The sequence below is a fragment of the Rhamphochromis longiceps genome, linkage group LG3 (assembly GCF_057381845.1).
Source record: "Rhamphochromis longiceps isolate RC_006_pf linkage group LG3, R_longiceps_female_GT1.1, whole genome shotgun sequence".
NCBI classification, from domain to species: domain Eukaryota; kingdom Metazoa; phylum Chordata; class Actinopteri; order Cichliformes; family Cichlidae; genus Rhamphochromis; species Rhamphochromis longiceps.
The window spans coordinates 19,597,157-19,608,705 of NC_140559.1; the positions used below are offsets into that span (position 1 = coordinate 19,597,157).

The 11,549-nt window shown below is 43.6% G+C and overlaps 1 protein-coding gene across 1 annotated transcript; it reads left to right on the plus strand.

The window, feature by feature from the left end:
- Positions 1 to 3,644: 3,644 nt before the first annotated feature.
- Positions 3,645 to 8,733, plus strand: LOC146673312 (Fc receptor-like protein 4). The gene is made up of 5 exons (XM_085400943.1): positions 3,645 to 3,705; positions 7,610 to 7,645; positions 7,826 to 8,086; positions 8,166 to 8,411; positions 8,498 to 8,733. The coding sequence occupies exons 1-5, from the start codon at positions 3,675 to 3,677 to the stop codon at positions 8,731 to 8,733; spliced, it is 810 nt and encodes a 269-aa protein (XP_085257069.1). The 5' UTR covers positions 3,645 to 3,674.
- The last annotated feature ends 2,816 nt before the right edge of the window (positions 8,734 to 11,549 follow it).

Sequence of the window (11,549 nt, forward strand, 5' to 3'; positions counted from 1 at the left end):
GGTCCTGATTTTGTAGCCATGGTTTTGAGTTGAACTTGTGAATTTTTGATAATTAATGAGTCAGTATTTAAATGTTTGTTTATGATTTACATTTATATCTTCATGCATTTCCTTAGTATTTTGAGTCTTTAGTCCTTAGTTTTAGTTATTGATCATATTAGTTTATTATTTCTCTCAGTATTTTCTGTTGCTTTCCTTAGGCTCCCTGTTGTTTAAACTGTGTGTGTGTGTGTGTGTGTGTGTCTTTGTACTCAGACTTTAACCGAGAGCCCAACGTTGTCTACTCTTCAATGAAGTAGTCCACGGGTCCAACCGCTGGTGTCTAACTGGTCCCCCAAGCACCACAGACACAGGATATGTACATGCTAAATAGATTTGTATGCAGATTTGTGTGTATTTTGCGTAATGTCTTATCTTTTATCTGCGTTTTTAAAGTGTATTTTGCTGCAAAATCAACAGTATGGTTACAAATGTTTTTAAGTCCTCAGTAAGATCACTGTTATTTATATTTTATTCATGTTTGTTACATCTTGATCTTGTTGCTGAAGTAGCAATTTAGTTCCTCTACAAGATTAATAAATGTTTGTTCTCACTTGTTTTCCATGTGTGTTTCTGTGGGTTTTGCTGAGGTATCAGATGGAAAATCTGACTTGAGTTTGCTTTGGCTAACTGACACACCTCTATTCAGTGCAGAAAAGTGTGAGACTAAAGACAGCAGAAGTGTCACTCGGTAGTTTCAAATGACACTGAAAAGCTTCAGTGTGTTTGATACTGATATCTGACATTTTGCAGCTGTACTTTGAAAATATGTTGGTATAGATGTGACCCGTGGGAGGTACTATTTAATTAGTAAATGAGCCTCAGCAGGGCTGGACTGGGACAAAAAATCGGCCCGGGCATTTTGACTAGAGACCGGCCCACCAAAAATGTGACGTCATTCAGGGGTAAGACCGCAAAGGATTCTGGGAACTTGTGGCAAGAGGTACTAGCGCATGCAGGCTTTCAATTGAACTCAGTTACACAGCGATAAAAAGAAACACAAAAAATGGCAAGAAGCTGTTGTATTATTAACTGCAATAGCCGGTGTTGTGCCAAAAACTGATTGCTCGTATTTAAATTGCTATAAGTAACTTGTTGGGCTATAATATGTGAAACATATGTCAAATGCATCCCTCATGGATGACATAAAGTCATCTCTCCATCTCTCTCTGCTGCTCTTCTGTCTCCTCTGTCACAGACTTCTCCACTTTTGATGATAAATCAGCCTGGTGCAACATGTAAGGATTGGCACAATTTGTTAAGATTTTGAGGAGTTTGAGAAACTAACCTTAAGCATAAAATAAAATTTACTATCAGTAACTTCATAGCACCCGCCCAGCAGTATATAAACTCCGTCATGCTAGCTAGTACCAGTTATTCTAAGCGCCTGTAAAAAGTCAGCACAACGAAAACAAACTACAACTAAACTTGGTTTATATCTGACACAGATAGGCAGCAGGTCATAACTTCTTACCTGAAGTTCAGTTCCTCTGCCACTATGACCGGCCGCCTCGGGTCTCTCCTCCTCTTGCCTCCCCTTTCCCTTATCCACCTGCTGGCCTCCACCACTTGCTGATGTTGCTAAATCTGTGGAAGCTATGCCATAGCTACCGCCAAACAATTCACTTATTTTTACACATTTGGCAGCGTCTGCCTGAAGGGCTTGTTTCTTTTTGGCCCTAATCTTTTCTGCACCTCCTTTCCTTTTTTTGTTCTCCATTTTCTTTAGTTCATCTATAAGATTGCTAAACAAGGGGGAGGGTGCATCCGACCTCCTAGGCTGTAATTGGTCCAGCCCAGAGTCGATCATGACCAGTTGGCCAATCCAACACCTTTCATTATTTATACCCTTCCAAAAAAAAAAATCGATTGGCCCGTAGAAACAAAAAATCGCCAGCGGCCCACCGGGCAAATGCCCGGTATGCCCGATGCCCAGTCCAGCTATGAGCCTCAGGAATATAGTCAGTTGGGGGTTGCAGAGAGGTGTGAAGAGCTCTGGTGGATGGGGAGGGAAGGGCTTCTGAATCAAACCTGTTAAACTGTTTTAATTTGGTCTACTTTCCTGGTCAATACAGTGTTATCCACACAGAAGCTGATATAGTCTGTTATGCAGGTTGTTAGGCTGGCTGGATGGGGGAGTGGCGTGTGCCTGGCGGCACTCTCGATGGAGACACTGAAGACAAGATACTTCAAACAGATCGTGAGAGCAGCTGAGAAGATCATTGGAGCTCCTCTTCCCTCCATCACGGATACTTATAGCACCTGTTTCATCGGCAAAGCCACCAGCATTGTGGAGGACCCCACACACAGTTTCTTCCCCCAAGCCGTCAGATTCCTGAACACTCAGTGACTGGAATGACACACACACTCGCACACCTCCATACTCATGACTACCAAGCACTTAACTGCAGTCTCTCACTCTCATACACACACACACAGGGAGAGAGAGAGAGACTAAGTTACTTTTGCACAATACTCAGCATTTTGCACATATCCATTGCATCTTGTGATTCTATCATCCTGTTCCATCTAGTGTTGCTGTGGACGGGCTGTAAGTACTCAGACTGCTACAGAACGCAACATGGAGGCCTGTTGACTTTTTCTTAAAAGTGGGTGAAATGACACTCTCTTCAGTTGACACACACACACACACACACACACACACACACACACACACACACACCCTCCTACCCCTCTCAAAACACCTCCAATGCACATCCTTTATATGTTGTAAGGTGTGAAGAGTCACGTGCTCTCTGTGCTGAGGTGTTTTGTTTTTCTCTGTTCTCAAACTGTTCTCATGTGACAAATAAAGGCTTATTCGTTCATTATTCATTAATTTATAATCACCCATAGAGGAAAATGAATGTTTTTGTCTGTTTTTGTAATGTTTAGATGAATTAACCTTTGGTTCAATCAAACTGAAGTCAACACTGTGTTGGAAAATTGATCAGCTCTTCTTTAGTTTATTAAAGTTATTACAACCTGATCTGGAAATCCAAAACAGTCATAGCTCAGTCATACTCGACCAGCATACCGTGTCACTATCTGTAGTCTGCGGTTCAGGTCTGTTCATGTGTCTCTGCACAGCTGTAATTAAAATGTGTTCAGAGGGCCTCAGTGTCTGAATGGTTCCAGTTCAGCTCCATAACAGCAGCGTCCCTGGTTTGATTCCTGTGTTTCAGCTCACATCTGCCTCTCTCACTGAGGGGGACGTAACTACATGGACATGGATTTGTTCATCAACCAAACTACAGATCACTGAGAGCAGAAAGGACTTCATTCTCTTTCCTTTTTGAAATTCTTCATTTTCATTTATGTGAAATAATGAATGATAGAGAGCATCACTGATATTAAATATAATCAGACTGTGTGAAAACATTTCTTATGTATATATGTTTTGCTTTATAGACAACAGTGGATTTTCTGTATACACTTATGTTTTCCTGGTCTTTGTTTGCATAGAAGCTTTAAGCCACTATCTTTTAATTTCAGGGTTTTTTACACAAAGGAAAATGTTTGTGTTGTACTTCAGTGTTTGAACCAATAGAAAGCTGGTGCTCAGAGGAAGAGGGCGGGCTTTACTTGGTGACAGTGACAGAAATGAAAAGAAGCTCAAATGAGTGAGAAGGACGATGAAGGAAACATCTGTGCTGTGTCTGCTCTGTAAGTAGAATCTCTGTGTTTGTTTGAATTCTTGTACTTTGACTGTCTGCTCTCCTGATAACTGATGATGGAGGAGAAGACATGAAAAACAAATCAGGCTGAATTCAAGTTAAGGAAATAAGGATAAGCTGCATTTGTCGGTTGCAGCTGCCTGCAGCTGAGATGACAGACCTAGTCAACCATACATACAATATACAAACAGTGGGGAGCAAGGCTGGACTGGGACAAAAAATCGGCCGGGGCATTTTGACTAGAGACCGGCCCACCAGGATAAAGATTGAAAATGTGACGTCATTCAGGGATAAAACCGCAAAGGATTCTGGGAACTTGTGGCAAGAGGTACTAGCGCATGCAGGCTTTCAATTGAACTCAGTTACACAGCGATAAAAAGAAACCCAAAAAATGCCAAGAAGCTGTTGTATTATTAACTGCAATAGCCGGTCGCATGACAGCCACGGGAAGCCGACGGGTAAAGAGATCGTTTTTTTTTTTTTATCGGATTACGTCGTTGAAGTGAAATTTTTTAAGCCATGTTTCCGAAGTAAGAGCCGACGGATGGTCTGGATATACCAAATATAACATCTCAGAACACTCCAGCTCACATGTTAGTCTGCTCCAAGCATTCCCACAAAGGTCAGAGTTTTGTAGTAGTTAATACGTCATTTTTCTTAACATAATTGGTGATATAGGTTACAAGCAAGTCTGGCGCTGAACAGAAATTGTGGCGCTATGCTCCTTTGTTTATTGTGCATAAATAGTGAATTGTCCTGACACAATATTGCGTTTCGCTTCTGTTATTACCATGGTACACTGACAAAACCATATACTTTTATTCACAGGATAAAACAGTTGTTTTGTATCACTAATTGTCCATTGCGATTACAACATACAATATTATTGTCACTGCTACATTTCTGTAATGCTACTGTAACCGGTTTCTGCTTCATCCCGCTGCAACAGTTCGGCCCAAACAGACTCCTCGACTCTGCGTTGTGTAGTGTTTTTAAAAAGACAAGGAGTCTCTGATCGATCGTTGCCACTTTATTTCCTGAATGGAAACAACGGTGTATTATCAGTGCACAGGCTCGCCATACACCACTCCGCACAGCACACTCTCGTATGGCTACGGCAGACTGGCAGCGATTACTGCAGCAATATTACAATTTCTAATATACAATAAAATAACAGCAACAACAAATGATGTACCTGAATGGAAACAACGGTGTATTATCAGTGCACAGGCTCGCCACACACCACTCCGCACAGCACACTACGGCAGAACATCTCATTAGCATTCCGCTTTAGCGTACAGTTTCACACATTAATAAACAAATGAAAAGTACATAAAACTGGTGTTGGACATGTGTCCACTAAGCACTTATTACACTCGGTGCTCGTCAGCTAATCAAACATGTTTTATGTGTCTGTACTACTTAGCTATATTTTGTGCGGAACAATACAACTCACCTCTCGTATGGCTACGGCAGACTGGCAGCGATTACTGCAGCCAGCCACACTGAGAGGGGGGGCGCTGTTTCCCCATTACACTGATATTTGTGGCAAGTGGAATAATACCACATAAACACTGTTACACTACCAGAAATTATTTCCACTACTAATTAATTACCGTTGAGCTCAAAGGTCCTATTAATAAACTGTTAATGAATGTGTATTTATGAAGACGATTTGTGGGACTGGTAAACTTATGATACGTACAATAGTCTTTCGTTCTACATGGTGCATTTCAAGGTCCTGTACCCATCCGTCGGTAAACTGTACCTGGGCTTGTTGCAGTGACCTGAAGTTACTAAACTTCATGAGTGTATGCACTCACTCCAAGAAGCGTATAATTATAAATCTGAGCGTGGTGAAAGTTGGGCAGCACGCTGACGTCTTTTGTCCACTCTTTCACTCCTTTGATTTTTTCCTCGTATCTTTTCTTTGTCTTTTCGTCGAGTCTGTCTTTGTACGGACCGGCATTGTTCTCCTTTTGTTTTGTACATTCCTTTTTTGTGCGGCAAAGAAAAAAAAAGAAGGTACTGGAACCGGAGAATGAACGTTTTGCGGTGCTGCAAATGTTTGCATTTGATGCGGTACTTGGATTGTTTTGCCACGAGTTCCCGGCATGCAATGCGCGAAAATCACGTGATTGTTAAACAAGGGGGAGGGTGCATCCAGCCTCCTCGGCTGTAATTGGTCCAGCCCAGAGTCGATCATGACCAATTGGCCAATCCAACACCTTTCATTATATATACCCTTCCTAAAAAAAAAAAAAAAATAATAATAATCCATCGGCCCATAAAAACAAAAAATCGCCAGCGGCCCACCGGGCAAATGCCCGGTATGCCCGATGGCCAGTCCAGCTATGGTGGGGAGACAGGCCTGGCTAAGTAGCAAAAAAGGATAGACAATGAAATATGTAACACATAGGGGCAATTCAGGAGAAAAAAATAAGGATTTCTGCTCATAATGACTCCCCTGTTGGCAGAAAACAAAAAAAAAAACCACTCCATAGCACACAAAGAAGCACAGATATCATGGACGCTGCTACCTCATCGCGCCTCCGGCTGAGCAGCTGTCCCTATCAGGTGGGAGGTAAGCGTGGGAGGAGGCATTGGATCCGTAGAAGGGAGGGCAATGGTGAGGGCGTATCAGTATTACTGTGCGTTTGTTTCCTGAGTTCAGCTTGAGAAAGTGTCCTTTCGCCTATTACTCAAAGACCAAAAGTCCACGGCCTACGCAGGCGGCCTTGAGGAATAGGGCAGAGAGTCAGTTCAGTCTCGTTATCCTATCTTTTGGAAGAATGTTGTTGTCAACCTTTAAGCAGCTGGTGCCGTCTGGGGTGGAGGTGTATCCGCATGAGAGATGTTGGTTATGTGAAATAGGGTGAACAAACTGCATTAATTCTTCAGTCGTTTTAATGTCCATCACTGGTCTTCAGGTGTATCTCTCTTTTGGAGAGCATGTATCAGAATTTCAGGAGCAGGACCACGCTTCCAAACACACTCCTTCCGGCTGTCATCTCTATAGGCTCCCCTAGTTCTGCAAGCTGATCGTTCTCGTTTACGTGCCCCACCCTCCCTCCCTTCGTCTCCATTCTTCAACTGCTTCACTTCTATTTAGTAAATGTGGATCTGCCAGGCCCGGGAGCCATCGCCAGTCCCCTTTTGAGCCCTTCCCCAAACCACAGCTCATTTCATGTCAAAGCATCACTTTTTCCTACTAAAACGCTGTCAAACAGAAATGAGGATGTTGGCCCAGCTAGTGAATTAAGAGCTGTGAGCTCTTCCAAGATCTTTCCCATATTTTCGTTCAGTAAGAACAGTCTGAGCTCTCACCACTCTTCCCACACTTTCGATCATAGTTGCAAGCCAGGTGGGTTTTCAACAGTAGTTACAGCTTTCTTCAATTTCTGATAAGCCAAGCCAGCTCCAAACAGGAAGAACCCCGTTATCATGGTGCCGAATAGGTAGATGTCTTCAGTATCCTTGATAGACAGTCCCGCCAGGAACACAACACGTCACTTCTGACACCTGTTCATCATGTATCCAGCAGGGAACATCCCTCCAGGATACTCAGGCGCTCCTGCACCTAGGCTTCTTGTCAATAGAGTGTCAATTGCATGAAGGGACCAGTTGATCAAATCCATAGTTCTTCTATAGATTTCAGAGAACAATAGCGAGACTGAGAGGCTCTATCAGCGTTAAAAACACCACGAGGACCAACTGCAGGTCTGAACTGACTCTTTATCTTTGCTCAGGAGTCGAGGAAACACAGCAGGCAGTGAAAAGATCAAATCATTCACTTGATATATGAACACAGCTGTTTGTGTGTTTGTCAGCTGTTTGTGTGGAGTTGTTCTTTATGTTCACCTCGAATCAACCTGAGTGTCATTTCTCTTTAGTTCTGATCTCACTGCTGAGCTGCACAACAAACAGAGGTCAGTAACCTTCTTCTGTCACCGTTTAAACCTGATAAATGCTCACTGATATGACCTGATTGGGTTCATGTTTCACAATGTAGCGCACATATAAAGTGATGAAATGAGGATTCTGCAAAACATTGATTTTACCATTTTATCACATATAAAATTATAAGTTTTTCATTGTAACCCTCACAGCTCGTCTGACTGTGAGTCCCAGCAGCTCTCAGTTCTTTAAAAGAGACTTTGTGTCTCTGAGCTGTGAGGAGGACGACAGCTCTGCTGAATGGACTCTGAGGAGAAACACAAGCACACGACAGAGGACTCAGTGTGGAGATGGGTGGGGAGAACCAGCTGGTTCTTCATGTAACATCACGGTTTACCAATCATACAGTGGAGTTTACTGGTGTGAGTCCAGAGAGGGTCCCATCAGCAACATGGTTAACCTGACAGTCACTGGTAAGCTGAGTGTGTGGAGTTAGTGTTGATGAAGCTGTGTGTAAATGGATGAAATGCTGTAGTTTGTCTCTGTGTTGAGGTGGATCAGTGATCCTGCAGAGTCCTGTCCTCCCTGTGATGGAGGGAGATGACGTCACTCTGCTCTGTAAAACAAAGACCACTCCCTCCAACCTCCCAGCTGCTTTCTATAAAGATGGCTCCCTCATCAGGAAGCAGCCTACAGGTCACATGACCATCCAGCATGTTTCCAGGTCTGATGAAGGCCTCTACAAGTGTGACATCAGCGGTCATGGAGAGTCTCCATCCAGCTGGATCACTGTCACAGGTGACACACTCACCTGTCTGTGTTTCTGCAGCTTTCAACATTCACAATGTGACGACAACTTAGTGACTGTGTTTGCTTTATTTTAGGGGAACACACCACCACACCTCCACCTACATCCACACCTCCACCTACATCCACTTCTCCTCCTGCCTCCATTGCTAGCCCTGGTTCCCCTCTCATACCTGTGTTGTCATGTGTTGGATCAGTCTGTGCTGTGGTTCTACTGGTGTTACTGGTTCTGCTGGTGAAACAATGTGTTCACAGAAAACCTGAAGGTGAGAATCAAACTTCCTGCACTTTTATGTGTGCGGTCGTTACTTGATGCATGCTTGCATGTTACTTGACTCATTTTTAGAACTAAGCCCAATCTAGTCTTTCCAAACACGGTAGTGTTGCCACTTTACTATTTAGCATTCCAAATGATCTCCAAGCTACCCAATCCCATTGGGGTCATACAAAGAGATAAAAAGCATCAGAGGATGTCTCTGTGTGGGTCATACAGAGAGAACTCAGGAAAAGCAGAGTTAAGGAATGTATAAATGTTCTCTTACTTATGAGCAAACACGTGTCTCCACTACAAAGGGGTTACCACCACCTAAACAGTGGATATAGGGTATGTGAGCAATATGTCTCTGCACTGTGCTGCATGGAGCTCAGTTTATCAATTACTTACCTCTCTGAAAATGTGACATTGCAGCCATGGAGTTTTCTGTTTGTGCAGTAACAAATTTCTTAAATGTAATCTCTGTTTAGATATTTAATTGAAGATGGGGATCATTTTACTTGTTGTTTTGTTGGATTACTGCGTTGGACAATATGGTTGTCTGTGGTGACTGATTCACCTTTGGAGCCTCATGTGGACATTAGAGTAATTGCATTTTTTGTCAGTTTTTTCCATCTCTGGAAGTTTGTTTGATAGTTTGATTAAACTTTATAGCACAGAACCTCACCCATATGTGGACAAGTTTTACCAGTTTGGCTGCTAAATGGTTAAATTTGCTTCTAAGGACTTTGGTGTCGACTGAAGCAGTCGACAAACACACGGAGCAGCAACAGCGGCCAAGCCGAACACAGGCGCCATGTTGCGTGTCAACCTCCGTGACATCTCATTGATTCCGAGTAAAGAGGCAGACTTAACAGACAACCTCCAAATGCCAGGAAATGTTGCACAGAGAGAAATAAAGCTGCAGAGAATCAGCGGAAAGCAGTTTTGCCCAGACGTCTTGCTTATTAGCATGTTCAGAGCTACTGAATCCCTCTGTGTGTGGGTCATACAGAGAGAGGAAGAACGCAGGCAAAACAGTACTAAGAGATGTAGAAATTACCTCTTCTCAATGTCCAAACACAGGTCTCCACTACAAAGGGGTTACAATCTTACAACCAAACATGTACAGTACATGCTGGCTAAGTCTGAGCACCATGCTCGATGAAAATCTCAGTTTACCGAGTAACTCTGTGATGTCCAAATTGCGGGGATGGAGCACAGTGTCTGTGCTTTCTTAAATGTAATCTCTGTTTAGATATTTAATTGAACAGTTTTTTTTATGTTGGATCATTTCAGCAGATCAAGAGGAAACTGGAGAAGATGACATCCTGACTCATGTCAAGTACAACATCAAAGCATCCAGTCATCAAAAACAACCAGACAGACGAAGCACAGGTAATGTTGTGTTTTCTTCATGGGGGTGGGGAGGTCAAAGATGAGGGTCAGACAGTTTCAGCTCATTGTTATCATAGTAAAGATGATGGTCCGTGTACTTGTTGTTTTACTGCACTGGACAACGTGGTTGTCTGTGGGAACCAATTCGCTTTTGGAGCCTCAAGTGGACATTAGAGTAATTGCACTTTTTTTTCCAGTTCATTTTTTGGCTCTGGCAGTGTCACGGTTCTGGGTCAAATTGACCCAACATTTCGAGTTCTCATGTTTTGGTTTGATTTTGTATTTTTAGTTATTTTCTTGATCTATTGTCAGGAGATGATGATGATGACGATGATTAGTATTATTTAGTATGTTCCAGCTTATTCTGGTTTAGGTTTAGTTCTGCCCGTTTAAAGTCCATGTTTCTTAGTCTCCGTCTTTGTGTATTGTTTCCTGTTTTATTTTGCCTTTGCTCGGTGTCGCATCGTACTCTCACGTTAACTGTGTTCTGTCTGCCTGCTTAGTTCGGTTTTGGATTCTCAGTTTAGTGAAGTTCCTGTTCTGTTGCTATCAGCAATAAAGTCTTGTTGAGTTTACTTTTGCCTCCGAGTCCTAGATTTTGGGTCCTTTCTCCCTGCCTGCCTGCACACAGCCAGTTTCTGTTTGGTAGCCCATATTTAAGACAGGTATTACCAGTTTGGCTGCTGAGTGGTTAAATTTGCTTCTGTGGACTTTGGTGAAGGTTTACAGTGGGAACATTTATGCAACATGGTGATGGTATTTAATGGAGGTGATGATTGAGCGGCTGACTGAGTTAGCGACTGCTGGGCAGCTAACCGAGCTACCGGCTGAGCAGCTGACTCAACAAACACAGCCCCGGTATAAACAGTCATATGAACTGGTGAAACAGACGGAACGTCTCTTCCACTCACCACAGCCGGCAGTTCCGAAGTCCCACTCTCCAGCTGTGGGGCGACGCGCCGACGGCGCGATCGTCGCTTCCTCCCGGGCAAAACCTCTGGCGGGCCGGGCAAAACCTCCGGCGGGCCGGGCAAAACCTCCGGCGTCCGGCTGGGTTGGGAAGCGGTAGCGGCTGGTGGGTGTAGGTGAAGTTCGTGAAGGATGAAGTCTTGCACGAGTGGGTGTAGCGAGTCCAATAGCCAGGGATAATCCGTGAGCAGCTGTTGCAGTCTGGCTTCCAGAACGTGGAGGAATGCCTCCCCCTCATGCTCTAGCCACAGGTTGATTATGTTTGAGGCGGAGTTCGTGATGAGGTCCCGAAGCTCCGTGGGTGGGGTGAATGCCGCTGGATCCATATCTGGCTGGTCCGTACTGTCACGGCGAGTGAGATGAGCCGTGTGGAAAATAAAGGAGGATCCAAACGCAGGCACTTGTATGGGTGTGAGGGTGGTTTATTAAACACAAAAAGGAAATGGACAAACGGCGAACGGAGCAATGACTAAACTAAACTGGGAACAAAATAACTACAGTACACGAAC